The sequence below is a fragment of the Drosophila ananassae genome, chromosome 3R, assembly GCF_017639315.1.
Source record: "Drosophila ananassae strain 14024-0371.13 chromosome 3R, ASM1763931v2, whole genome shotgun sequence".
NCBI lineage: Eukaryota > Metazoa > Arthropoda > Insecta > Diptera > Drosophilidae > Drosophila > Drosophila ananassae.
In genome coordinates, this window is record NC_057930.1 from 1,493,119 (window position 1) to 1,521,054 (window position 27,936).

Sequence of the window (27,936 nt, forward strand, 5' to 3'; positions counted from 1 at the left end):
CCTTTTCCGTAAATGGGGGAAAATACGATCTTCCAGAGAACCATCGACGACATACTGCGAGAGCAGATTGGTAAATTTTGCTATGTCTATGTCGATGATGTTATCGTCTTCTCAGAGGACGAAAACGCCCACGTACGGCACGTAGACTGGGTACTAAAGAGCCTGCACGACGCCGACATGAGAGTGTCGGCGCAGAAATCGGTCTTCTTCAAAAAAAGCGTTAATTTTTTGGGATTTATAGTCACCAGTGAAGGGACTAGGACAGACCCAGAAAAGGTTCGGGCCATCAAAGAATTCCCGGAGCCCAAAAACGTATTTAAAGTAAGGTCATTCATGGGCTTGGCTAGCTACTATAGGTGCTTCATCAAAGATTTTGCATCAATAGCTAAGCCCATTTCGAGCATCTTAAAAGGGGAACATGGAAATGTCAGCAGATACAGATCCAGAAACATCCAGGTACAATTTACCGAGCCACAACGGCTGGCCTTCGAAAAGCTTCGAAACATCCTGGCCTCTGAGGATGTCATCCTCAGATACCCCGAGTATAAATTGGCATTTGATCTAACGACAGATGCCTCAGCATACGGCATTGGCGCAGTGCTTTCCCAAAAGGGACGACCCATTACTATGATCTCTAGAACCTTAAAGGACAGAGAGGTTAACTACGCTACCAACGAAAGGGAGTTAGACTGTTAGCCATAGTTTGGGCACTAGAAAAGCTTCGTCACTACCTATATGGGGTCAAAGACATAAATGTCTACACTGACCACCAACCTACGCGGTTTCGGATTCTAATCCAAACACGAAAATTAAAAGGTGGAAAGAACGCATCGACGAGTGTGGTTCCAAGGTTCATTACATGCCTGGCAAAGACAACCTCGTTGCAGATTGTTTACATTGTTTTACATTGATTACATTGTAAAAGAGGAAGAGGCCCTCTCGAGCGCAACCTCAATTTACAGTGAGCTGTCGCTAACTCATACCATCCCATCCACGGATAAGCCTCTCAATTGCTTCCAAAACCAGATAATTCTAGAGGAAGCTCGCTTTTCGTCTAAACGCAGCTTTGTTCTCTCGAGGCAACAACTCAACGTTGTAGAAGAAGAAGAGGCATTTTCAAGCGTGGCCACAATTCACAGTGAGCTGTCGCTAACCCACGCTTCCAAAACCAGATAACTCTGGAGGAAGCCCGCCTTTCGTCAAAACGCAGCTTTGTTCTCTTTGGAAACAAGAGACGGCATAACATTGACTTCGCTTACGAGGAGTCATTGCTGGAGGAGCTCGCGGACGTGATAGTTCCTAAAGGCGTAAACGCCATTGCGATTTGCACATGATAGCAATGGTACAGGACAAATTGGTTCGGCAATTCCCAGCCACCAAATTTTGGTACTGCAAAAACCGAGTATCGGATATTTTTGCAATTGACGAGAGGCGGGAGTTTCTCACTGTCGAGCACAACAGAGCTCACAGGTCTGCCCAAGAAAACGTGAAGCAGGTACTCTCCGAGTACTACTTCCCAAAAATGACCAAAATGGCGAACGAAATAGTCGATTCCTGCAGGACTTGCGCCAAGACTAAATACGACAGACATCAAAGAAACAGGAGCTTGGCGAAACACCAATCCCATCTCATGTAGGAGAAATGCTACACATGGACATCTTCTCCACGGATAAAAAGTATTTCCTTACGTGCATCGACAAATTCTCGAAGTTTGCCGTCGTCCAACCGGTCCCCTCTAGATCCATAGAGGACCTCAAAAGCCAGCGCTACTACAGCTGATGAACATTTTCCCTAAGGCAAGGTCATATATTGCGACAAAGAACCATCGTTGAACTCGCACACCATCGTGGCCATGCTGGAAAACCATTTCAGCGTTAGCATTTCAAATGCTACGCCCCTCCACAGTGTCTCAAACGGACAAGTGGAACGCTTTCACAGCACTCTGGTAGAGCTTGCGATACCGTAGAGCCAGATACAACAAATCTATCCATTCGGTCATCGACAAGAGGCCGGCCGACGTCGTTCAGACTCAATCAAATGAGCCACAATACGAAATATAGGATAAGATAAAGCTCTCTCAGGACAAGAAGCGTTTTCCCGAAACAGAGAAAACACTTTCCGACAAAATAGAGTGTTCGAGGTTGGCGAAAAAGTCCTAGTGAAGTCCAACAAACGCCTAGGAAACAAACTCTCACCGTTATGTGAAGAAAAAACCGTTGAATCGGACATGGGGACGACATTAAGGGGAGGGTGGTCCACAAAGACAACCTTAGGTAGGCCAAGCGTGACTATATTATCGCTCGAGTGATAATTTTTCATTTTTTATTGTCCTTTTTTCCTACTTGGCATAAGTTTTTTGCTTCCATTATTATTTTAATCACGCTTTGGTGGTGGGCTACCCAATTTCAACAAAACTTACAGCACATCCAAACTACAGGTTCACAACCATATCCCTGATTTTCCTTTTAGCCACAACAACGGCACGCGTCACGGACTATTCTAAAGCTAAATACATTTCCATCGTTGATGGCCGAATTCTAGTATGGGAGGAATTCGCGTTCGCGTAGGCGCGTCATAGAAGAAACTAATGGGATGACCGACATTGTTCCTCAGTCTCACATGCAGAAACTCTTGGTTGTTGATGACACCCATCACGCGACCTACTCGACGCGTTGAGCATCCATCATAGGGTAGCAAGAAGCTTAGACTTCCTAGGGACCGCGTTGAAAGTAGTGGCAGGAACGCCGGACGCGGAAGATTTTGAAAAAATTAAATTTAGAGAATTCCAATAATCACTTGCAAACAATAGGCAGGTCAATATTAACAATAAAGTACAAATTCAAATTAATCAAATTTCCGCTACCGTCCAGTAGCGTAGATAGGGGGGGATCAGGGGGATCAATCCCCCCCCTTGGGTCTGACAAATATAAGATGATATAATCTCAAAATTGAAAAAGAAACACATTTTTACGCGATGACTGTGCAGTACAGCATTATTATTATTATTATTGAAGATTGCGGATTATTATCGCAGTGTAAAATAAAACTTACAAAAAAATAGGATATTATTCTGAGTCATATCCCCCCCATATCAAAAAGCTATCTACGCCACTGCTACCGTCAACCAACTTCTGAGTCCCAGTTGAGACTAAAAAGTTCCAAATTGATACTATTCGAGATGCTTTTAACTCGAAATAGGATGATAACAATGGAGCTGCAGGGTTTAATACTGGCAGTAGCACTTGCCAAGGTTAATGTTGTTAGCCCAAGCATCTTAGATCATGCAGACCTGGAAGGTGTGTGGATGGAAGAGCAGACCGAGACCGCGATAAGGGATGTTTTGTCAGTATCGCCCGTTAAGATCTTACAATCCGATAACATCTTACACTTTATTATTAAGTTTCCAAAAATTAAGTCGGCCTGCAACAAGATCACCGTTTTCCCGGTGTCACATCACGACACCATACTCAGGCTGGAAGATAACGTGATTGCTGAATGCGACGGCAATATCCACACGGTAGAAAACTGCTCCTCGACATCAGGGGCTACATTTTGCCGGCTGGCACGAAAGCGACTTACACCCCATTACTTACGTTGATGAGGGGATTGTAATTATAAATGATCGCCCGGCTCGCGTGTGTGTGGATAATGGCACCTGTGCCTATGTAAGGGGCACATATCTCGTCACCTTTGCAGAAGGTGCTATCGTCAATGAAACCCGATTGGTCAATCATGACACACCGCAGAAGTGGGCTCCAGAAGTGGCTATCTCGCCTTCCCTGAACCTCACTATGGAACGTAACGTTTTCAGTCTTCCTTACCTTCACCGGTTGAGTGAACGTAACCTGGAACACATTAAGGAGCTCGGGGAGAAGGTGGTTGCACCATCAATTATATCAGATAGTGTTCATAGCGGGAGCAATATGCTGCGCTCTGATTTGCATCGGCTTGGCCTATCGGCGGATCACTCAGGCCCGAAGAACCGCGGCCCAACTAAAGGAGATGATCGCCCAAATAGGGTCGGCCGAGGGCGGCCTCATTCTTGAAGGGGGAGTAGTTAACTGAAGTTAACCGCGCAACGGCAATGTCCGATTACTTAAGAGCTCGCTCTGGCCAAACTGCTGACACAGCGTCTGGCCGGATGCTCGTGCATAGCCGGCGAACACTGCATATTTGCGTGGCCGCTATGAAATACATTTTTGTTAGCTTTAAGTTCAGTTTGTACTTGAGTCTCACACAATAAAGAACTCCTTTACCTAAACTCCGGCACAAGCCGTAAGATTCAATTCACTTGTAAAATTGGTTACTCAGCCTCAAGGGCGGTAACAACGGAGTTAGTAACTCCCAACATAATTTCCAGCGAGAAGGAAGAACCCTAGGCAACCGCCAGGGATATTATATCATTCTCTACTGAAGACATCCTCTCCAGCAACGGACATACAACTATACCTACCACCTAACTTAACTAATTCGGAACTGAGGACATCCGTCATCAGCAACGGACCAACAACTACTACTACCACCTAATTTAATTAATTTATATTATTGATCAGGATCACCTGCTGAATCGATATAAGCATGTCCGTCTGTCCGTCTGTCCGTCTGTCTGTTTCTACGCAAACTAGTCTCTTAGTTCAAACTTTGCACACATCCTTCTTTCCTTTACAGGCAGTATATAAGTCGGAACGGCCGGGATCGGTCGTCTATATCTTATAGCTGCCATATAACTGATTGATCGGAAATGCCATAACTTTGGTGTTTTTTAAGTTAGAGGGTTGGGACTTTCCACACATGTTATACTTCTTATACTTCAAAATATCTTATGTACAAAATTTCATAAGGATCGGCCGATTATATCCGATTATAGCTGTCATAGAACGATCGGAATTGGCATAACTTTGGTGTTTTTTAAGTTAGAAAGATGGGACTTGGTACAGATTACTCTTTGGGCAAAATAATTCAATATGCCAAATTTCATAAGGATCGGCTGACTATATACGATCCGCTATATATCTAATAATATAAGATGCGTGGCGCCACTTAGCGGACGGCGACTGAACTGCAAGGGTATATCAACTTCGGCTCCGCCCGAAGTTAGCTTTCCTTTCTTGTTTTTTTTTTAATTTTTGTAGGAGGCTAAGGCATGTACTCATGTCTACTTTTAATATCTGCAGAGTACCGCCAATCGGCAAGGATAACAACAAGGGTATGAAAAAGATTAGATAGCGAGGCCAGAAACCCGAGTAATTACTTTAATAGTGATAAGGAATAGAGATGGGTACCGGCTGGGTCTGGGCCGCGACGACCTTTTGCCATAATTTACTTACACAATAGTTCTAGAATAGATCTAGCAAGTTTGTATCTAGCAAGTGAAGCCACTATATATAGCCTATGAACTAAACATTTTCTTGATTCAATCTGAATGAGTGTTATACAAAATGAAAGGTAATATTTTCATTAGATGGATATTATCCAAACATTTGTCCTTTAGCTTGGAAAAAATTGAAGTAAATGTACAACGCTTTTGATTCACTAAATTGGAGATAGGAGGGACATTGGTGTAACCAGAAGTAAAATATTTTATTATATACACAGATTCTGCTTGATCGATTAGTATCCCAAACATCCGACATTTATTTCAAGTTATTCAGGAAAATCGATTTTAAAAAAATTTCCCAAATAAATGTGTTTCTCAAATATTTTTTCGAAAAAAAGTCCCGTCCGCGTTTGGTTAAGGTTTCCTAACTTTACACCCAATGCACCTCACTTCACATGCTTTACTTCGATAGAAAGGTTTTTTAAATATCTTATTCACTTTCTTAAGTTTCTTTCTTTCTTACCAAATTTCTATATCGTAAGAAAAAACAAATACGCTGAAAAAAAATTAAAAAAGTTTTTTTTCAGAATTGGCTTAAACGATTCTATTCATCCGATAAGTAGAGCTACCGATAGTGTTGGTTGTGAAGCTAATGTACATATTCACATATTAAATCTTATAGGGTTTTGGATTTGCTTATTGGTGTTTGCGAACATAAAAAACAAAAAAATAAATAGTAATAATACTTAAATGTATTTATTCATTTAAATAAGAATAGAATAAGAATATATTTAAATAAAACTAAAAAAAAGGCACCTCTTAACTAAGTGCGAAAAGAAATACGCCTAAAGTTTGCTCGAACGCATATGACATGGTCCAATGAGTGGCATAACTTCGAATTTTCAGACGACAAAAAATTAAACTTAGAGGGTCCTGACGGATATAATTATTATTTCCACGATTTACGCAAGTAAAAGCATCATCTGGATCGCCGGGTTGGAGGAGTAATGGTATGGGGAGCCATATCCTATTATGGCAACTGCGAACTGCAGTTGTTAACCCCAAAGATGAACGCGGAAAATTACAATTGCGTTCTGAAAACTGCATTTCCCGTTTTTACAAACTTTTTTGGGAATCTCAAATGGCATTTTTAGCACGACAATGCCCCAATCCACACAACCAGGACCGTAAAAGCATGGATTCAAAGGGAAAATGTCAGTGTCCTGGAGTGGCTCTCATACTCCCCAGACTTGAACATAATAGAAAACGTCTGGGGATGGTTAGCTAGGAAAGTGTACGAGGGTAGCAAACAATATGCTACCAAGGAGGATTTAATTCACAGTATAAAACAGGCCTGGTCAACAATAACGTTGGACTATCTAAAGAACTTGTATGACTCTGTCCCCAATCGAGTTTGCGGAGTCCTTGTAAACAAGGGAGGGGAAACTCATTATTAATTTTCTTTAAAAATGCTTAAACTTAATCATAAAATTGTTAAAGATAATATTTTGTAATAAATTGATCGAAAAAAGTTAAGTTAATGTAGCTGGCGCTATCCTGATGACGCAGTTTTTTCTTTTAAATAAATCTGTTTCTTTAGTTTTTAATTTAATAAAAATCTATGCAAATACCAACTACGTTCTAAAATACGTTTTTGTTTAGAGAAATAATCGAATTATATTGGAAAATAATTGTACAGTTCAATCTTAAATAGTTTTGATAATATTTCACTTCAAACGCGAACACCAAGGGGGGCGCTAATCTGGTGACGCGCAGTGTAAACACATCTGTATAATCATTGGATCATGCTCGCTTAAATTATTACGCCCAATGTGTCGAAAAATTTAAGTTTTCCACAATTTGTTTATGTTACTCTGTAAAAGTAACGCATAATAAATATCAATTTCCATATTTTAGCAATCGATTTTTTTCTCCATAATAACACTCAGAAGCTATTTCAAATTCGAAATGTACAGAGGATATATGAATACCGCTCTTTTTTTTGCTGAGGTTGTATAATGTCAGGCAGGCAATTATATAAAAAAAAAACCTCTTGACGATGTAAAATACCGGTGACAAGCATTCATGCAACGCTCAAAATATCTGATATCAAATAAAAACAAGAAAGGAAATCTAACTTCTGGCTGAGCCGAATTTTATATACCCTTGCAGTTAGGTAGCAGCTTTTATTATTATATGTATATATATCGGATCGTATATAGTTGGCCGATCCTTACGAAAATTTCATGGATTCAATAATCAATTTTCGAATGAAAATGTTGGAAACAGCCCCAAGCATCTTTCAAAATAGCTATAGCAAAAATGCTATTTCCGATGCCCTCTGCAAGGGTATAAAAAAATTTAGATTTTGTTGTTCTTTTGTAGTGGATCGGGACGAGCCAGGGCCATTTTTCTCAAATTAATGTAAATTAATGTTTAATGTTTATTTATTTCCTTGTTTGGTATGTTAAAAATTTTGGACAAGATAATATTGTTTCAGTTTTATCATTGAGGTCAACATGAGTGATAAGTTAACAAACGTTTTCTGATTAAGTGTTTACATGTACATATGTTAGTTGAAGATATGATGACGTAGAGTTAAAGACCGAGTTTGTTTAGTCCACCATGATGTTTCGATACGTCTCTGAAATGCTTTTCCGATTTTGTTTAAAGTTTGTCCCAAAATGTTCCCATTTGAAAAAAGGTAATAAATGTATTTACGTTAATCAATTGAATTTTCTCACTAATAAAAATTAGTATGGGCTTCAGTTAACATTGTGTTTCATATTCTGTTTCGACCGCAATGTAATTTTTTTCAATTTTTTTTCTACATTATTTTATTTATTTGTCAAATATTTTCGAGAAGGCGCTTGTAAGCGTATTTGGCCCTGAGCGCCAACGAGGCTAGCTCCGCCACTGTCTGGTTTGTTACAAATTTGACTTGCAATGCAGAATTTCTTCTTTTACTAATTCTACCCCGGCTAATAATTATGATAGACTTTTTCCATTGTTTTGGAAAGTTTTCTGATGTAACTTAATGCGCAATCTGGTAGGTTTAACATTTAAGAAATGATTGGGTATAACCCACGAGTCTTATTTGGATTCAGATGTTCCTTGATGACGTTAGAGATTTCAGTATTCTGGAATACGATCTCTGTGATGTGATCGTTGATTGTGGATGGATATTGTGAACATGCCTGGAGCTGCATTTGATTAAAAGACGTTGTGTAGGAGTTTTTCGAAACCCTTAGCTCTTTCTGCATCGCTAGTAGCCCAAGAGACATCTTAGTCTCGAAACGGTTTTTCAACAAGAATCGGTGGGCTTATATCGAAATGAGCTTTCCAGAGCAGGAATTTTCCAGGTATTGGTCCGTAACCGTAGTAGTAGACACAAAATCAGACATGGGAACCAAGTTGTCAACTAGGGATATTTTAGGGAATTTTAGGGAAGGCGTTTTTTTTGCCATTATTTTGCTTTGCTTTTGGATTTGCTATTGGTGCCTTTGATTCGTAATTAATAAACTCTGAGTTTGCTTTTGTTTTTTACTAAAAATTTCTATTATTAAATAATCTGGCATCTCTTTTCAAGGAAACTGGCGATGGACTCCCAAGTTGGAATGGAATCCAAGGAATCCGAGTCAGCCTGCATTTTTTTCCACTTAAACTGTGTGGCATCATCAACCTTCTGCAAACCGTACTTGGATTATGATGCAGCTAGCAATCTGCTTCGTAGTGCCCATGCGTACCAGGGCTCGCATATTGCGAGGAGATTGGATCTCCCACACACCAAGACAGGTGGCAAGAGGGGCGCAGGGGGGGGTCAAGAAAGTCAGCACTGCAGCGTCGGATGGGCCAGCGCCCATGGGTGCTGTGTTTAGAAAAACGGAAAGGGAGAAATGCGTCGAGCACAGACGGCATGCGGGGGCAGCAGCGGGTACGCGCATCAAATCGAGCAAGGAGTCAGGGGAAAAGGATCAAGGATCCGCGGCAAAGCTGAGGCCCAAGGGTAAAAGAGTCGGGTGGAGTTATTCCCGGACACGACAGGTATCCTGGTGTAGTGGCGGCAGCAACGGATCAGCCTGGCGTACGCCTTGTCTGCTCCTGACCGTTCGATCCAGGTGTGATCCTGTAACGCGAGGGCTAACCAACCCGGGAACTCAAGCCCATTTGTGAAACCAGGCAGGGACACCCCGGGAAGTCAAGAGAATCCTGATCCAGGCGCTGGAGCGTATGCACGGTGAACCACCTGGAGTCAAAGGAGACGCGACGCCCAAACCTCTGGCCTACCAGACGCGGGGCGTAGGCACGCAGGTGTTTGGAGGCGAGTGGCGAACGCGACCGGGGGCGTGTCCTGTAGGGTAGGAAGGCCCTTCGTGCCCTGATCCGGCCGCTAAGCAGCGAGGAGCATATCCTGCCCGGCGTATGCCTGGGAGGTGAGCCACTCGGTCTGTTAACACGGATTAGGTGCCGGCCACGGCGAAAGGGCAAGTCCAGGCAAGCCAAAGGTTCCGAGGTCCACGGCGTTCCCAAACGGAGGAGCAGCAGCAGGAGAGCAGCGACGACGAGGGAGCAGCGACAACCGTAGAGCGGCGAAGACGAGGGAGCAGCGGCAACCGTAGAGTAGCGACGACGAGGGAGCAGCGGCAACGGTAGAGCAGCGACGACGAGGGAGCAGCAGCGACGGACAGGCAGCGGCAACAGAAGACATCAACAACACAGGCCCCGCAACCAGAGTCCGTGAGTCCGAACGAAGGGAACCGAGAGCCGTTTCGGCGCCAGGCACCAGGACCGCACGACCTGCCGGGCGCAAGCTTTGGGAGGGCGTGCGTATTGGCACCAACCCGGAGCGGGGATCGGGGATCGACGGGAGGACGAGCGGTCGGTCGGCTGAGCCAGACAGCCGGTGAGATTCCTTTTATTGCTTTGTAAACTATTTACAATAAAGGGGATTTATTTGAAAAGAAGCAATAACGTGTTATTTCTGGGCTCGGGCAATCACGTCGAACTATAAATTCGGTGGAACGTACCCTCAACCTCTGTGAGCTAGCCGCGGCGTTTGTTGCGAGCAAAATATAGCAAAACAGTTCGTTACACCTGGCGCCCAAACTACGTGATTGCTTTAGAGTCTAGGAGTAACACTGCTTCAAGATGGGGAGGAAAAACTGGATCTACGCGCTTCGCAAAGAAGAGTTGTGCGAAGTGTGCAGAGAGCTCGGTCTCGCAGCGGATGGAACCGTGGAGACACCATCTATCTAAAGCGGCCGAAGGTTTTGCGGCGAAGCTAGCGCCGAGATACGACGGGCCATATACAGTAACAAATTTCATTTCGCCGGTGATCGCCGTGCTACGTCACGGGATCACAAAGAAAGAGAGGAGAGCCCACATAAGCGAGCTAAAAGCCCAGGCAGAGGAATCGGCACCGACGGCATAGGATAAAAGTAAAAGGAGGCACAATGGAAACAAAAAAAAAAACGCAGAACACATATACGAATGCGGCCCGAAAGAGCAGTCCATAAATGATGCACCAAAAGAACCGCAAGAACGGGTCTGTGCCAGGCGGCGGGCCTATAAAAGGCAGCAGTGGACACCGGCCGGCCTTTTTCGACAAGTCTAACATGGAAGCTACACTGTCATCCCAGCCGTCATCCCACGCCTCGCCAGTCGTCTCGTCAGATGAGAGCGACCTGGAGATCCTCGACTTGCCAGGTTGGGACGTCCGGCGGCTCCAATCAACGAGGAGGGTCCTCCGGGTGATGTCCCGGGGGCCAATGGGGTCACGGCGATCCCGGTGGGCAAGGCGAGGACAGAGGAGGAGGACCACCGGCCGAGCCAGAACCTTCAGGCAATGAGGAGGAGACGGAGGAGGAGCCAGGACCGGCGGAAGGCGGGCGCGACCCTGGCGCTGGCAAGGGCCAGGACTAGGCTGGCGGAGGAGATGGCCCGGGCGGCGACCCACCGGTGGAGAAAGGAAGCAGCGGCAGGGCGTGCCGCAATGCTCCAAGGAGCGGCGCGCCAGAGGTGCCGGCAGAACAGGGTCACCCGGCGGGGCCGTTGGGCCCGGAAGGAGGCGCAGGACGCGAGAATAAGAAGGATGACGGGGACATGGGAGTGGCCAAGCCGGAAGTGGCAGCCGGCGAGGCCACCCACCCCGCACCCGCAGGAGGCAGAGGAGGAGCCGTGGACGCGAGGTCCATGGGTGTGGCCAGCCCCGAAGGTGAGGCCGGGGCTGGAGAGGCAAACCTCCTGCCCGGAGAAGAGGCCTCCGAGGCCGGTGCTCGAAAGAGCAAATTCCCAAGGAGACGGAGGAGCAGTGCCCGAGCAGAGCTGGCCGCCGGAGCTACACAGGAAGGTGGAGGAAGAGGCCCGGAGGAGGAAGGGAAAGCCGGGCAGGTGGAGCATAATCTGGCAGATCGGGCCAGAAAGTTTCCGGGTGCGCGGCGGCCAGAACGGGATACGCGTCACCCGGAAGCTATGGAGTAATAAAAAAAAAAAGGAAAGGAAAAAATAAGGAATAATAAATAAAAATCACAAACGAAACACTTACAAGGAAGAAAGGGGGAAGGGGAAGTCTAAAAGACACAAAAAAAAATACATACAAAAAAAAAAGATAAAAAAAATACATACAAAAAAAAAAGAAAAAAAAAGATAAGAAAAAACACATACAAAAAAAAAATGATGAAAAAAATACAAAAAAAAGGGGAAACCAAAAAAAATATATATATAGTAAAACAAGAGAAAATATAAGAAAAAAAGGAAAAAAAAAACGAAAATTAAGTGGAAAAAACTTGAAAAAATTTGAAAAGAAATGAATTGAAAAAAAAAAACACAAAAAAAAAATATATATATATAGAAAAGATGGGAAAATATGAAAAAAATCTACTCACAGCAAAACAGGGAAATGGAAGGGGAACGACCCTAAAAACACCCGAAGAAGGGGGAAGTGGATAAGGGTATCCACACACAAAATAGCCACACGCAAAAGGGGAGAAAAAAAAAATCGAAAACAAAAATTTTTGCAAAACAACAACAGAACTGAAGCTGGAACCATAAAGCTTCTGTCGTTCCCGAAGAAGGGGGAAGTGTGAGGAGATTGGATCTCCCACACACCAAGACAGGTGGCAAGAGGTAGCAGCGGGGGGGGACAAGAAAGTCAGCACTGCAGCGTCGGATGGGCCAGCGCTGCTGTGTTTAGAAAAACGGAAAGGGAGAAATGCGTCGAGCACAGAGGCCATGCGGGGGCAGCAGCGGGGGCAAGAGGAATTCGCACGGCGTCGCGCACGAAAGTAGGAGGAGGAGGAATCACCGTGGAAAGTAACGGTCCCGGCCGGGCCTCCGCCGCCGCGCTCGAAGGTCGTAGGAAACAGCGGGGACGGCGGGGAACGAAGCGGCCGGCGATTGCGCAGCTGTGTTTACAAAATGCACAAAAACACAGAAATGCATTTGGAATGTCCAGGGGGGATCGCGGGGCATCGGGACGAAGTCCGATGACCGGCACAAAATAATGCGGATCGGAGGCCCGAACGGGGCAATCGGGGGGAACAATAAAGAAAGCCCGCCGATAGAAAGACGGCGGGCTTGGAGAAAGCTAACGGAGAAAGTGAAGGAGCGGAGGATTAACGGCAGGAAGTGGATTCGCAAGGATTAACGGGCGCCTCTGGCACTATATAAGGAGGGCCCCTGGAGCGAATCGGGGCCGAGTCTTCTAGGGAAGCTGGGAGAGTGAGTGAAAGACCCCCGTGGGTAAGTCTGCCATTCAAGTTGGAAAGCTTCCTTGAAGAGTTAGGAGTACAGGCTGAAGGACCCCCGTGGGTAAGTCCGACAGTCTTCAGTGCGGGCTATTAAAGCGAGTGAGCAAGGATATACGAAAATAGCCTAAGGACCCCCTGTGGGTAAGTCCGGCGGCGGTACGCGCATCAAATCGAGCAAGGAGTCAGGGGAAAAGGATCAAGGATCCGCGGCAAAGCTGAGGCCCAAGGGTAAAAGAGTCGGGTGGAGTTATTCCCGGACACGACAGGTATCCTGGTGTAGTGGCGGCAGCAACGGATCAGCCTGGCGTACGCCTTGTCTGCTCCTGACCGTTCGATCCAGGTGTGATCCTGTAACGCGAGGGCTAACCAACCCGGGAATTCAAGCCCATTTGTGAAACCAGGCAGGGACACCCCGGGAAGTCAAGAGAATCCTGATCCAGGCGCTGGAGCGTATGCACGGTGAACCACCTGGAGTCAAAGGAGACGCGACGCCCAAACCTCTGGCCTACCATAGATCCTGCGGGGCGTAGGCACGCAGGTGTTTGGAGGCGAGTGGCGAACGCGACCGGGGGCGTGTCCTGTAGGGTAGGAAGGTCCTTCGTGCCCTGATCCGGCCGCTAAGCAGCGAGGAGCATATCCTGCCCGGCGTATGCCTGGGAGGTGAGCCACTCGGTCTGTTAACACGGATTAGGTGCCGGCCACGGCGAAAGGGCAAGTCCAGGCAAGCCAAAGGTTCCGAGGTCCACGGCGTTCCCAAACGGAGGAGCAGCAGCAGGAGAGCAGCGACGACGAGGGAGCAGCGACAACCGTAGAGCGGCGACGACGAGGGAGCAGCGGCAACCGTAGAGTAGCGACGACGAGGGAGCAGCGGCAACGGTAGAGCAGCGACGACGAGGAGCAGCAGCGACGGACAGGCAGCGGCAGCAGAAGACATCAACAACACAGGCCCCGCAACCAGAGTCCGTGAGTCCGAACGAAGGGAACCGAGAGCCGTTTCGGCACCAGGACCGCACGACCTGCCGGGCGCAAGCTTTGGGAGGGCGTGCGTATTGGCACCAACCCGGAGCGGGGATCGGGGATCGACGGGAGGACGAGCGGTCGGTCGGCTGAGCCAGACAGCCGGTGAGATTCCTTTTATTGCTTTGTAAACTATTTACAATAAAGGGGATTAATTTGAAAAGAAGCAATAACGTGTTATTTCTGGGCTCGGGCAATCACGTCGAACTATAAATTCGGTGGAACGTACCCTCAACCTCTGTGAGCTAGCCGCGGCGTTTGTTGCGAGCAAAATATAGCAAAACAGTTCGTTACAATATGCAAATTCGTCGCCGATGCGAATTCTACGGTCCTCAGAGTTCCTTCCAATTCGCTAAGCCGCACATTTATTATTGCCCCCGCAAATGTCTCCACCGCTTTCAGGGGGGACAGCCATCCTTGAAGATCATCAAAAAGGACAACTGCACTTTGACTTAAAAAGAGCTTCCATTCAGGAGAGGAATACTCGAAAAACGGGTTTATTTTTGGAACAAAAAAGTTAATTTAATTCGTCTATTTATTGATAGCTCATAACCCACTGTGCAACTGCTTGTGAGGATATTAAATCTCCCACACGCCAAGATAGGTGGCAAGAGGGGCAACAGCGGGGGCAGGCAAGCTGGTACGGCTGCGCACACGGACAAAGGAGGAAGCGGAGACGGCGTGGAACTTAACGGTTCCGGACGGGCCAGCGCGGCTGGGCTTAGAATGTGCGGAAGGAAAGAAATGCGTTCGGAATATAGACGGCATGAAGGGGCACCAGCGGAGGCAGACGAAGAAGGCTGCGCGAACCGAAGAAGGAGAATGGTTCCACGAATCACCGTGGAACGCAACGGTTTCGGGCGGGCCGTCGCGGCCGGGCTCGAATGTTGTACAAGAAAGCGGAGACAGCGGGGAACGTAGCGGCCCACGACAGCACGGCTGGACGAAGCACGGCTGGTATCTGCACAAAGTCCGGTGAACTGCATAATAACTATATGAAAGGGATCCCGTCAATGAAAATGCGGGAAAAGATTAACGGCGAGAACCGAGGAATGAAGGATTAACGGCAGGAAGCGAGATCTATAAGGATTAACGGGTGCCTCAGGCGCTATATAAAGCGAGGGCCACTGGAGCGAATCGAGGTTCAGTCTTCTAGGGAATCTGGAAGTGTTGAGTGAAACACCCCCGTGGGTAAGTCTAAAATTCGCCCGAGATTTAGAGCGAGTGCGAAAGGATCTGTGGCTCAAGGACCCTCTGTGGGTAAGTCCGCCGGCTGTGAGCGATTCATCGAACAAGGATAAGTCAAAGAGCAAGTGGGGAAAGGATCTAGGATCCGCGGCGGAACTGAAGCCCAAGGGTAAGTCGAGTCGGGTTGGTTAATCCCGGACACGACAGGTATCCTGGTGTCAGAACAATTGCGACGGGTCGGCCTGGTGTATGCCTTATCCATTCCTGTTTGTTACGACCAGATGTGATCCTGTAAAGAGAGAGGTAACCAACTTGGGAACTCAAGCCCGCACATAACACCAAACAGAGACACCCCGGTCAAAGTCAGGAGACTTCTGATCCAGGCGTTGGAGCGTACCCACAGCAAATCACCTGAAGTGAAAGAGGCGCGACGCCAAACCTCTGGTCAGCCATCGATCCACGCAGGTGTTTGGAGGCGAGTGGCGAACGCAACCGGTGGTGTGTCCTGTGGGGTAGGTAGGCCCTTCGTACCTTAATCCGGCTGCCAGGCACCAAGAAGCGAATCCTGCCAGGCGTATGCCTGGGAGGTGAGCCTAATGGTCTGTTAACATGGATTAGGTGCCGCTCACGGCGGAAGGGCAGTCACGTCGAATCTATAAATTCGGTGGAACGATCCACAAACTCTGTGAGGTAGCCGCGGTATTTATTGCGAGCACAAATTAGCAAAACAGTTCGGTACAGTGGATACGCCCAAAAGTCTTTGCAATTGCTGACAGTTTGGAAATGGGTCTATAATTTGTAGCTTCGTATTTTTTTTCATTTTATGCAGAGGAGTAAAAATTTCTTCCACATGAGGGGAAAGATCGAAGTCTCTAGAAATAAATTAAAGAATTTAAGAGAACTTTGCCTTCTCAGCCTTCAGGATAGCCAGCTACTCCATCGGAGCCTTGCAACGGCATACAGGGCCTCAACCTTAAGAAGACCCGATTATAAATCACTTTTATCAAAAGTTGGGTAAAATATAGGGTTGGCAGAATAAATATTATTAAATATTATAAGAGTAAAGTTGAGCTGGAATAGTGCTAGAAAGAGATCCGCCATTGTGTAATCAGTGTTCGCTTATAGATTTACAAACCTAAACAGATAAAAAAAACATCTTTACGCTTAGTGCTTAAAAAGTTTTAAAACTGCTTCGGATCCTGAGTAAACTGAATCCAGCTGCGGCGAATATAACTCCTATAACATTCTTCGTTATGCACGGCTATTAGGCCGAGCTACTAAGTATCTTGAAAAACTTATTTTACAGCCGATTATTTTATTTTTATTTAAGTTTCTAAGTAATTAATAGGTGCCTTGTATACCGAGGCGGATTTGTTGAAGCGGACGGATATTTCCTCGGTAGACTAAAGTCGAAAAATATTTGTAAGTGTAATAAAATTTATGAAAGGCAATGTTTGTATCTTCACATGCCAGTCGATCGCACCAATCAAACCAATCAAATTGCAACAATTAACTTCTTCAGTTTCATAAATTCAGCCTTACGGAAGAAACGTACTTTAAGTGGAGTTTAAGGATTACTTTAATTGACGAGTTTTAGGTATAGGCTTAAGGTCAATTGGTTTTAATTAAAACCTCAATAATGGGAGGATATGGATCCTCAGGATTAAAATGGGGCAAAGTTCCTGAAAAGGTCCAGCAGCCGACATAAAGAATTTCTAACGTGGTTAATTTGACCGGGTGACGTGCCAACATATCTGTGAAGAAACCGTAGTTTGTGTTAAGCTATAAAGATGGAGGATGGAAATGATGAGTTTTGAGATATTAAAGTCTCCCAGACAGCTAACAGCTGACGAAGGTTGTATATGTAGGAACAGGTAACGTATAACCGGGACAGGATTATTTTAATGCATAGAAAATCTATGTCATCATACTTTTATGATTTTTCTTTTCGCTTATTTCGATGGTCGGCTCACTTATAAGGCTTTTAGTGTCGCAGTTACTAATAGGCAACATCAGTCGGTACCAGAAGTCCATACGGTTGATTACTCGGCTGTATGACTTGTAAGATAGGAATTATTGGGTCCAGTGGTATCAATTGAAGCGATGCCTTAGACAATTGCTCATTTATACTGAGATATGCGGAAGCTGAATTTTTCCCATGTCCAGTCCTTGGGGTGGTTAGAGATTTGAGCATCTGCACATTTTACGAATGAGCAGACTGAAGATTATTCGCCACAAACATATCAAATACAGCGGATTTCTTGGAGACTCATTTATCAGTTGTAGACTACTAAACTGTGAATCAAGCGCACAGACTTGGTCATTGAATTTGCGAAAGCCGCTAATCAACTTTTCCAATCCATTCTTGGTCTGTCTCTCGGATCGGATATAGTCGGTCAATTTTTATGAGAATTTCGCTATTAAGTCAATTTTCTAAAAAAAATTTTCAAAAAAGTCCTAAGCTTTCCTCTTTAAAAATACGAAGGTTGTGTCATTTTCGATCATTCAGTTATATTGCAGCTATTAACTATAGTCGGCCGATCCTAATGATATATTATATTAATAATGTGGATCCTATGGGTTTACCAAAAAGAGAATCTGCATTAAGTCTGAACCTGATATGCAAAAAAATACCAAAAATTATGCCATTTCCGATCAATCAGTTATGTGGCGGGTATAGGATATACATAGTTCCGACTTATATATTGGGTGCAAAGAAATAAAAGACTGAAAGACTTGATTGCGTTTAATAGTGAGAGAAACTTAGAAACATGCTTATTTCATATTCACTGCGTTACATACTTTTGACTAAAATTATAATACCTTCTGCAAGGGTATAATGAGCACTGTGAGTATAGGGCTGAGCACACCTGGTGTTAAACATTACGAGGCAGAGCGTTGCTGAGATAATGTGTTACGAATAAAATATTTAAAGGCAGAAGTTAAAGGTTTTAAAATATATCCTACATTTTTGTAAAAGCAAACAACTTCTTTTAGTTGTTAAGTAAATATGCTTAACCATTTTTTTGATAATATTTATAATATTTATTTAAGCGGGGTTTATAAGACTTAAAAAAAAAATATATATAAAAAATTACAAATGTGAATATTTTCTTTTTTTGATTTCTAAAAATAAAAATACAAATAGCCTAGTCTGAAATAGTTTGATGAATCCAGCCAAGGTAAACTCATTTATTCATTTAAATACCCTACGTATAAATGATATTAATTTTTTATTTAAATAGGTATATGCACCTTTTTATTGGAACGGAATCATGGATGGCTGAATAATATAATGTATACAATGTATGTATGTATGTATCTTGAATAATGCGAATTATAAATAACCAATTTCCATATTTCAGTGCTGTATTTATGCATGTACATATACAAGTAAATATGTATTCAATATAGAGAAAGGGTGATACAAATTTTAATATAAATATATTATAAATTAAAATCATTATATTATAAAAATTAAAATCTAAAACTAAATTTAATAGAAATAATTACAATCATACATGTTTTGAAAAAAATATATGTATATATTTAATTTTTTGAACGTACCAGTTTATATTCAATTCCAAAAAAAACTTTTTTTTATTAAAAAAAATCACAAATATAACAAATTTTCAATTTTTGTTTGGCTTAGCAAATTTTTTTATTTTTTTTAGAAAAAACGATTTAATTTGTAAGTCACCTAAGCCATTTATGTATGTAAAATAACGCCTCTAGTTGTTGCCATGTGTGCAAAACGTTCAGGAGAAGCTCGACACTCTACTGAAACTAAAGACACAGAGGACATCATGACAAACTAATTTGAAAACAGGCGTTTTCAGTTTCATAATGAATATTGACACTAGAATACTCTTAATATTTTATTATGTTTCTGAAAAAAATGTACCTTAAGGACTCTTATTTTAAAATTAAAAATATTATAAATTTTTTCATTTAGAATAATATAAAATGAAAAATAATAATAATATAATATACATATGTATGATATGTATGATGTATATATGTATAATATATTATAATATAGATAAAATAAATGTACAAAACTAAAGTTACCAACTTTTCATTAGAACAAATTTAAATTTCTTCTCTGTAGTTATATACATATTTCTAATATTGTCATACGTAGAAACTATAATAGATAATTATAACTGAGAGCATATTAAATGTACTTTATACACCGAACGGCAGCTCCCAATTTCCAAAATTGTTTTCTCCAATTTGCTTAAGAAAGACACAGGTTGGGGGAACTGAAAATAATTAGGTGTCATAATGCGTCGATAAAAGAGATAGGACTCACAGGAAGAGCACTTTTTAACTGAAGACGGCCCGTCCAAATAGGTGACGAACCGCACCTATAATGTTGCGCCTATAATGAACAATTCAATAATAGGCGTCCGAGCTGTTCTTAGGGGTTACATGGGTTTCCTGGGCAAAAAAACGGCAGTTTTTCATAATTTTTCTGCAAATAAAAATGATATAATTTAATGAAACTGTCCCTCTAAAAAGAGATGCTTCCATTTTGTCAGCGAAACTCTTTCAAGATCATCAGAAATAAAAGCAAAAAAAAAACGTTTTTTAGTAAAAAAATAAATTAGGTATTGAAGGAGGGGAAAAACTTAAAATTGGATTTTTGGCGGACGTTTTAATAAAAAGATTTAAATTTCGATGAAAATTTCTCGAAATTTTTTTTTTAATAGTTAAATAATTTTTTTTATAGTTTTTTAAAAATTATAAATATTTATAAAAAATGTATTCTAAATTATATCATGAAGACCTGGGTAAAATTTCATTAGGATCGGCTTAGTAGTTTGCGAGAAATAGTTAAAAACCGACTTTAAAAACATACATAGTCTTGAGAAAAAACGCGTTTAAAGGTTAGCGCTCTGCCTATACTTGCTCTCGAGCGTCCACCTTTTCATCTTATATAAAGCTTATACAATTCAAAAAAGCAAAACAATTTTATTGATTTTTGAAACCGCGAAACCTATGAAATCAAAATTTATAAACTGGTATAAAATCCTGAACGGATTTTAATAATAAAACATTTTATCTATGATATAATATATTAGTTTTGGTATTTGGTACATATGCAAAAATGCTATTTACAAGAACTATCTACTATTTTGTGGTATACGCAATTACATGCCCTTAAAATTTCAATATAAGGTACCGTTTTATCAATTTCTTCTTATATGTGTACCTAGGCCACTGAGGGTGATTGGTTTGGGAGAGTCCATAGAAAAAAACACAAACATCAGAAAAAACTATACCCCGGAGAGAAAACCCAAAATCGATTATGTCGACCAGTGTATTTTACCAAATAATAACTACCAATCCAAAAAATTACTCAGTGTAATAACTGCATGAACTTCCTCAAATCCTGTCCTATCCACAGGACTGTATGACTCTTATACAGCATTTACTAAATGAGCCTGTAAAGGGAACATTGCCATAGAAAGTTACATTTAGTATAAAAATACGAGGTCAAAAAGTATCGCGAATATTGAATTCTCGCGGGCTACAAATGTTCGATTTTATATCTTTTGGTGGCGTTATGTTGGAACTCATGACCCTAACTTATGTTGACAATTTCGCCATTTTGAATGTCAGTCAGTTTTTGACAGCTATTGTTCGTGTACGTGTTTTAGCTTGTTTTCTTAAAGTGCGCTGACGCATTCAGAATGTTGACTGTTGCATACGGCCAGGCGATTTTGGACAAAAGCAACGTTTATCGAGGGTACAAAATGTTCTCAGAGAGCCGAGAAGATGTGAGCGACGAAGAGCGATCCCGACGCCCGAGCACGTCAACAACACACAACACAAGGCGGAGCTGAAGAAGATCACAAAAAATGATTTTTTAATGCTTCGAGGATTGGAAAAAAAGATATATTAAGTGTATAATGTCTGATGGGGATTACTTTGAAAATGACAAAATTGATATTCATAAATAAATAATTCTCGAAAAAACATTCATAAGCCCAAGTAGATCGCATAGTCATTTAATTATACATAAAGTATGTATTTTGTTATGTCGGTTGGTTTAAACTAGCAAAAATATATTCGGTAGTGAACACCATAGTACACAAACACAAGTGAAAATCACATGTAAATAAACTGAACATTTTAAAGAAAAACGACTTTTTTAGGCAACAGATGCGGGACGACAAAAAATGAATGTGGGACCACAAAGACACCAAAAATAGGTTGTTGATCTACGTAAAATTACTCTCGTACTCGCAAAAAATTAAGAAGCTGAAGGATGTATAAGTTAGTACAAGATAGGCCTTTCAACTTTATTTTCGAAATCAGACTAAAGTCTAAACCTTAGTAGAAGCACTGACCTCGTGCCTCGTGCATGGTTGTCCGGTTATAACCGATGACGATGATGTTCAGTTACGCTGGGAGTGCTGGTTTTCTGGGAAACTTCCCAGTTGCTATTAAATAACGTACGTATATAATAACGTTAAATATATTAAAAAACGTCAATAAAATTATCCGCAATAAATAATAAAGGACACTCCATTTAATATAATTGGTACAACCACATTGTATAAACTGCAGCCATCTCTTGAAGATGTATTTTTCATCGCAAAAACATACGAGGCAACAACAAAAGGAATCAATCATTATAGAACGTGAACACAATCAGTAAATATAAATACGGTTGTCACAAAAAAAATATAAGACTGCTTTTATGTGGATGGCAAAAGTACAAAAAGAGCGCTTCAATTTTGCGATGCAAATGCCATATATGTAAGAAAAGAAAAGCATAACGGTATTGATACTTTCACAACGTTTAAGTTCGAAATTCAGCAAAATTTAAATGTAGCACATGACCTTGTCCATGTATAAAAAACGGTTAGTGGGCAGACGTTAGATCCGAATGTCACACTGCTGTAACCAGATTTTGCGGGATATTTATGGTAGTTGCTATTTTAATTAAAAATTAGTTTTTTGGTTCAGTTTTTTATAGATATATTTAAGAGTAAGTCTAAATTATTTTTACAGAGATACAATCAAATTACATTTAATTTCATCTTGGTATAATTTCAGGGGGAAAATGCGAAAATAGTTTATAAATTTTACAGAAAATCATCATGATCCACAAAAATCGATCAACAAATTGGTAACCAAAGGGGTCGAAAGGACATGGTAACATGTCTGGATCAGAAAATAGTATCTTTTCCAGTAAAAATTTCGAATCAACTTGACCAAAAATGATCCTATGAAGCATTACCCCAGCACAAGTACGAAGTACTTGCAATGGTGGTAGGTTTAATAATTTTAGCCGACAAGAGACAAGAGAAACTGCTTTTACACGGATTCAATATCCCTTTGATGAACATGTACTGCGGTCTCCAAACGCATAAACAGTATTCAAGGATCGGTCGAACCAAAGAGACATACAGTGTTTTAGTGGTGAAGGCATCATCAGCGCTTGATAAAAGCTAGTACTCTGGTTTTATTAACTGTTACAGAATTATGTTCATTCAACGACAGCTTGTGGTCGAAAAGAAATCCAATATCGTTTATTAAAGAAACCCGATCTATAACGTAATTCGCAAGTGAGTACGAGATGACATGAGGCATGCTATTATTAAACGTCATAACCTTGTACTTTGAGCAGTTAAGTGAGAAGAGAGTGTTTTAGATAACCCTTCCGATAGACGATCGAAGAGAATTCAAGCAGATTGGTTGTAGTTGAACGATGTAAGACAAAACCGTGCTGTGTGGAGGATATTTTTCTTTTGCAATCATGTTGCAGTTGCGATGTTACCAGTTTCTCCAGCAGCTTGGGAATCGCCGAAAGTTAAGCAATTCCGCAGTAGTTTTCTATAAGTATTTTATAACCTTTCTTATGAAAGCTTCATTCCATCTATTGGGAAGGTTATGCCTTGGGAAGGTTCAAAGATAAGTTGAATAGGGTAGTAAGAGGATAGCATAGGATATCGGAGCCGTACCTGAGAATACAGCTCGGGACATTATGGGGACCAGCAAAAAATTATATATCCAAGGTTAAAAGAGCATTACAAACATCAAAATGATGCAATTTTGACAAGTAAATATTGATTATGTTCGGAATTTTCTAAGGGTATGTAAAATTTAAATCATGTGATCGAACGAATAGGTTGATTGAAAAAATGAAGCAAAGAGATTAGCAATACCTTATTCTGAAAAAGACTGTATTAATATTGACAAACGAATAGAAGCTCGGATCAATTCGAAAGTTTGCCTTGTAATTTGCGATGTAACGCTTATAAAGTTGTTAAAAAGAGAGAAGATATGTTGTTAAAACTGGTTGCGAATGTAAAGAAATTTTTGTCTGATAAAACAAAGATCCAGACTTAAGAAACATTTTTTAAGCTCTTGATTTTCTCTTCTTAAGACGAGGAAGGTGTTTATTAAACCAAGGCGTTTTAGTTGATGATGACAATCAGACTTCGTGAATTACATCATAAAATGAATTAGTAGCTACTTCGATAGAGTTAAAAGATGAAAAATATTCCCAGTCAATTCCAGACTGAAATGATTGCGAAGAGCATTTTTAATCCGTTTTTTGGAAACATTAAGTACGAGGCTGAGCCTTATAGATAGCATGAATATTAGGGACATCAATTAACACAGAAACCAATAGTGTGGGATGGTTTAAGTCCTCAGGAAGCGATAGCATATTAGAGAAAATCAGGTATTAAGTTCGGTATTAAGTTCGGTTAATTGTGTTAAGGATGGGGTTAATTTGGAAAAGAGCAATTAATTCTTCAACAAAGTCGTTGTAACAACTGGCATGCAGGGAATTGTCATCTTCACACGGGATCCAGGAGAGGTGGGGAAGGTTAAAATTACCCATAATTAGGAGAGTCATTGACTAATAATCAGAGTCATTGACTAATAATAAAACATTAAGTTTGTTCAAGCCTCAAGGTGGTGAAAATATACAGTATCCTTAACCGATGTAAGTATATAGGAACAGGTCAGAAAAATATGAGACTGACCAGCAGAAATTACAGCAATGAAAAAGTCATGGCTATCTACAACTGTTTCTTTGTTCAAAACGTATCTATTGCAGATTTAGCTTGTTTAGTAAAGCTTTACAGAAGTTGTAGATAGCCATGACTTTTTGAAAATATGAGATTAAAAACTCCAATTTAATTGAAGAAAATATTGTTTAACCACCTATAATAAATTCAATAAAATTATTTCGAGTTTTTCCTTAAATCCAAAATTAAAACATGGTATGATCTAGTGATTTCAATCAGAAAATAAAAATCTTCCATAGAAAAATGATTGGAGAAAAATCATAGAAGACCAAAAATTAATGTAGAAAATCTGAGGTTTCAACTTTGGATGAGTATTCCAAAGATGTGGTAACTGCTAGATACCATTTTTTAATTTAAGTTGGTATACATACATTTCAAAATGATATGTACTAGAAACAATGATGGTCATCGCCATTACACGGACTACATAATTCAATATATGGTAAAATTCAATCAATTTCTTCTCCTAGGTGTACCGCGGAAACTGTGGGTGATAGAACCTATGTTTGTTCTGGACTTTGGTTCAGTGGAGCTTAAAGGTTATGGAGCAGGTGAAATTATGCGTGGAGATTTTTTGCTGTTGGCCTGTGTTATTAACAGCAATGAGGCCACCGCCTGCGAAAGATGCCCTATCGAATTTATATATTCGACGTGATTGCCCGAGCCCAGAAATAACACAGGGTGCTTCGTTTAATAAATATCCCCTTTATTGCGATCAATTTACAAAAGGGTGAATCTCACCGGCTGCTTGGCTCAGACGACCGACCGTTCGTCCTCCCGTCGATCCCCGATCCCCGCTCCGGGTTGGTGCCAATACACACGCCCTCCCAAAGCTTGCGGCCAGCAGGGTGCCTAGCCCCGAAACGGCTCACGGTTCCCTCCGTTTGGACTCACCTTGGCTCACTGGGAATGCCCTTTCGCCGTGTCCGGCACCTAATCCGTGTTAGCAGACCGATAGGCTCACCTTCCAGGCATACGCCGGGCAGGATGCGCTTCTCGGCGCCAGGGGGCCGGATCAGGGCACGAAGGGCCTACCTACTACGCAGGACACGCCCCCGGCTGCGTTCGCCACTCCCCTCCAAACACCTGCGTGCATTCGCCCCAGCGCCTGGATCAGGATTCTCTTGACTTTCCCGGGGTGTCCCTGCTTGGGACCCTGCTTGGTTTCACTGTTGGGCTTGAGTTCCCGAGCTGGCTACCCCTCGCTTTACAGGATCACACCTGGTCTTAACGGTCAGGAATCGATAAGGCGTACGCCAGGCCGGTGCGTCGCTATCGCTATGTCCGATACCTGTTGTGTCCGGGAATAACCCAACCCGACTCGTTTTAACCTTGGGCTTCAGTTTCGCCGCGGATCCTTGTTCCTTTTCCCACTTGCTCCTTGATTTCTACTCCTTGGCTGACTCGCTCCTCATATAGTGCCAGAGGCGCCCGTTAATCCTTGCAAATCTCGCTTCCTGCCGTTAATCCTCCGCTCCTCTGCTCTCACCGTTAACTTTCTCCGATTCCCGCCGCATTTCTATCGGCAGGCTTTCTTTATTTGCCTCCCCTGTTTGCCCCGCTTGGGCCTCTGATCCGTATTGTTATTGTGCTGGTCATCGGACTTCGTCCAGATATCCCCGCGCCCCCTTGGTCACTCCAAATGCATTTCTGTGTTTTCTGCATTTTTCTAAACACAGCTGCGCAGTCGCAGGCCGCTTCGTTCCCCGCCGTCCCCGCTCTTTCCCATAACATTTGAGCGCGGCCGCGGACGCCCGCATGGGACTGTTACGTTCCACGGTGATTCCTCTTTCTCCTTCTTTTGTGCGCGCCACCGTGCTGGTTCCTCTGTCCCCAGTGCTGCCCCCGCACGCCGTCTGCACTCGACGCATTTCTTCTCTTCCGTACTTTCTAAACACCGACGCGCTGGCCCATCCGACGCCGCCGTGCTAGCTTGCCTGTTTTCCTATTTGTTCTTATTAAATATTTTCCATGTTTAATATTTTATTTTATATATATTTTTTTCCTTGTGTTTTTTTCTATATTTTTTTATATATATATATATATTTTTTTTTTGTTTCCCTCCCCTTTTTTTTTATTCAATTGTTTGCAGTTTTGACGGTTTCTCTTTATTTCCGAGTTTTGGTGCTACATTTTTTGGGTGACGCTTATCCCATTAGCGCCTCCGCGCACCCGAAAACATTCCCCCCACCAGCCAGATCACGCTCCATCTGCCCATTTACTGCCGTCTTCGCCTGGCCTCCTCCTCCACTTTCCGCTGCAGCTCTGGTGGCCAGCTTTCTTGCGGCACCGCCACTCCTTTTCCTGCCGAATCCGTCCGTATGAGGATTGGCCAGGGCGGCCTCTTCTCCGGACCCGACGTTTGCCGCTCCAACGCTGGCCTTGTCTTTGGGGCCGGCCACACCCATGGACCTCGCGTCCATGGCTCCTGATCCTAATTTTCTGCGTGCTCCTAGGGGGTGCGGGGTGGGAGGCTTCACCGGCTGCCACTTCCGGATTGGCCACTCCCGTGGACCCGTCATCCTCCTTATTCTGGCGTCCAGTGACTTCTCCTTGGCCCACCGGATCCGCCGGGTGGTCCTGCTTCGTTGGCATCTCCGGCGCGCCGCTCTCCTGAGCATTGCTCCGCGCCCCAATGCCACCTCCGCCCTCCATCGCTGGACGGCCTCCTTGGCCATCTCCGTGGCCAAATTCAACCTCGCCCTTGCCAGGGCTAGGGTTGCGTCCACCTCCCTCCTTTCGTGGCTTCTCCTTCGTCTCTGGAGCACCGCCGTTAGCGCTTGGCTGGGCCGGTGGTCCTCCTCCTCCACGGTGGCCGAGCCCACCGGAATTTCTTTTACTCCATTTTTTTTCCTGGACCATCACCAGGAGGATCCTCTTCGTCGCCCCGGAGCCGCCGGATGTCCCATCCTGGCTAGGACCAGGATCTCCAGGTCGCTCTCGTCGGAGGAGACCACCGGCGTCGTGTTTGGTGAGGGTGTGTGCGAGGGCGTGTGCGATGCGTTCATGTTGCCTTTGAGTATCGACTGGCCGGCCAAGTGTCGCCCGCTGCCTTTTTATAGACCTGCTCTCTGCCGCTTTCCCGAGGTTCTCATATTCACCATCCGTGCTCCCGATTGTGGGTCTCCTCCTTATTCCTTATCTCCGTTTGTTCGTGTAATTTCCGTTCTCTTGTTCCTTTTTTTTTTTTTTAATAAAATTTATAATTCTATGTTCTCCCCCTTTTTCACGCCTTACGTCTGCGGTGGCCTGATTCCTCTACTTGGGCTTTTAGCTCACTTACGTGTGCCCTTTTCTCTTTCTTCGTGACAACGTTGACTCGAAACCTTCCACTGCTTTGGACAAATTGGTGCTCCTGTGCCCACACTGTGTCGCCGATCTTTGGGCGCACTCTCTCACACTCTCGCCTTCCTCAGGTTGTACTGCCGAGCTTGCTCCTGCGACGCGCGGCTCCATTTCCCTTTCGCACAGCTTGAACACTTCCTGCAACCCTCGCTGCCTTGTCTGAGGGAATGGCTTATGCTGCTCCCGTCCCCAACGCCCCTTTATCGTATATTCGATACCAAGGCTCTCTGCCTTGGGTTACGAAGCATGGCGAGTATCCCGTGGA

General features: G+C 43.2%; 1 protein-coding gene and 1 long non-coding RNA gene across 5 annotated transcripts; one reads left to right on the top strand and one right to left on the bottom strand.

Annotated features, from left to right (window-relative positions):
• The first annotated feature begins 17,731 nt into the window (after positions 1-17,731).
• LOC116655248 lies at positions 17,732-18,793 on the top strand. 4 transcript variants are annotated; one of them, XR_006507379.1, is made up of 4 exons: positions 17,732-18,218; positions 18,419-18,452; positions 18,516-18,580; positions 18,636-18,793. It is a non-coding gene; the product is annotated as an uncharacterized LOC116655248 (long non-coding RNA). The 4 variants fall into 4 exon arrangements; XR_004310389.2 differs by having other exon boundaries at positions 17,736-18,218; positions 18,516-18,576; positions 18,636-18,788; XR_006507378.1 differs by having other exon boundaries at positions 17,740-18,452; positions 18,636-18,788.
• A 7,680-nt stretch (positions 18,794-26,473) lies between these two features.
• On the bottom strand, positions 26,474-27,188 carry LOC123257461 (glycine-rich cell wall structural protein 1.0-like). Its single transcript, XM_044716631.1, has 2 exons — positions 26,807-27,188; positions 26,474-26,754 (listed from the first exon to the last, which is right to left on the bottom strand). Exons 1-2 carry the CDS (start codon positions 27,186-27,188, stop codon positions 26,474-26,476), a joined length of 663 nt encoding a protein of 220 aa, XP_044572566.1.
• Positions 27,189-27,936: the final 748 nt, after the last annotated feature.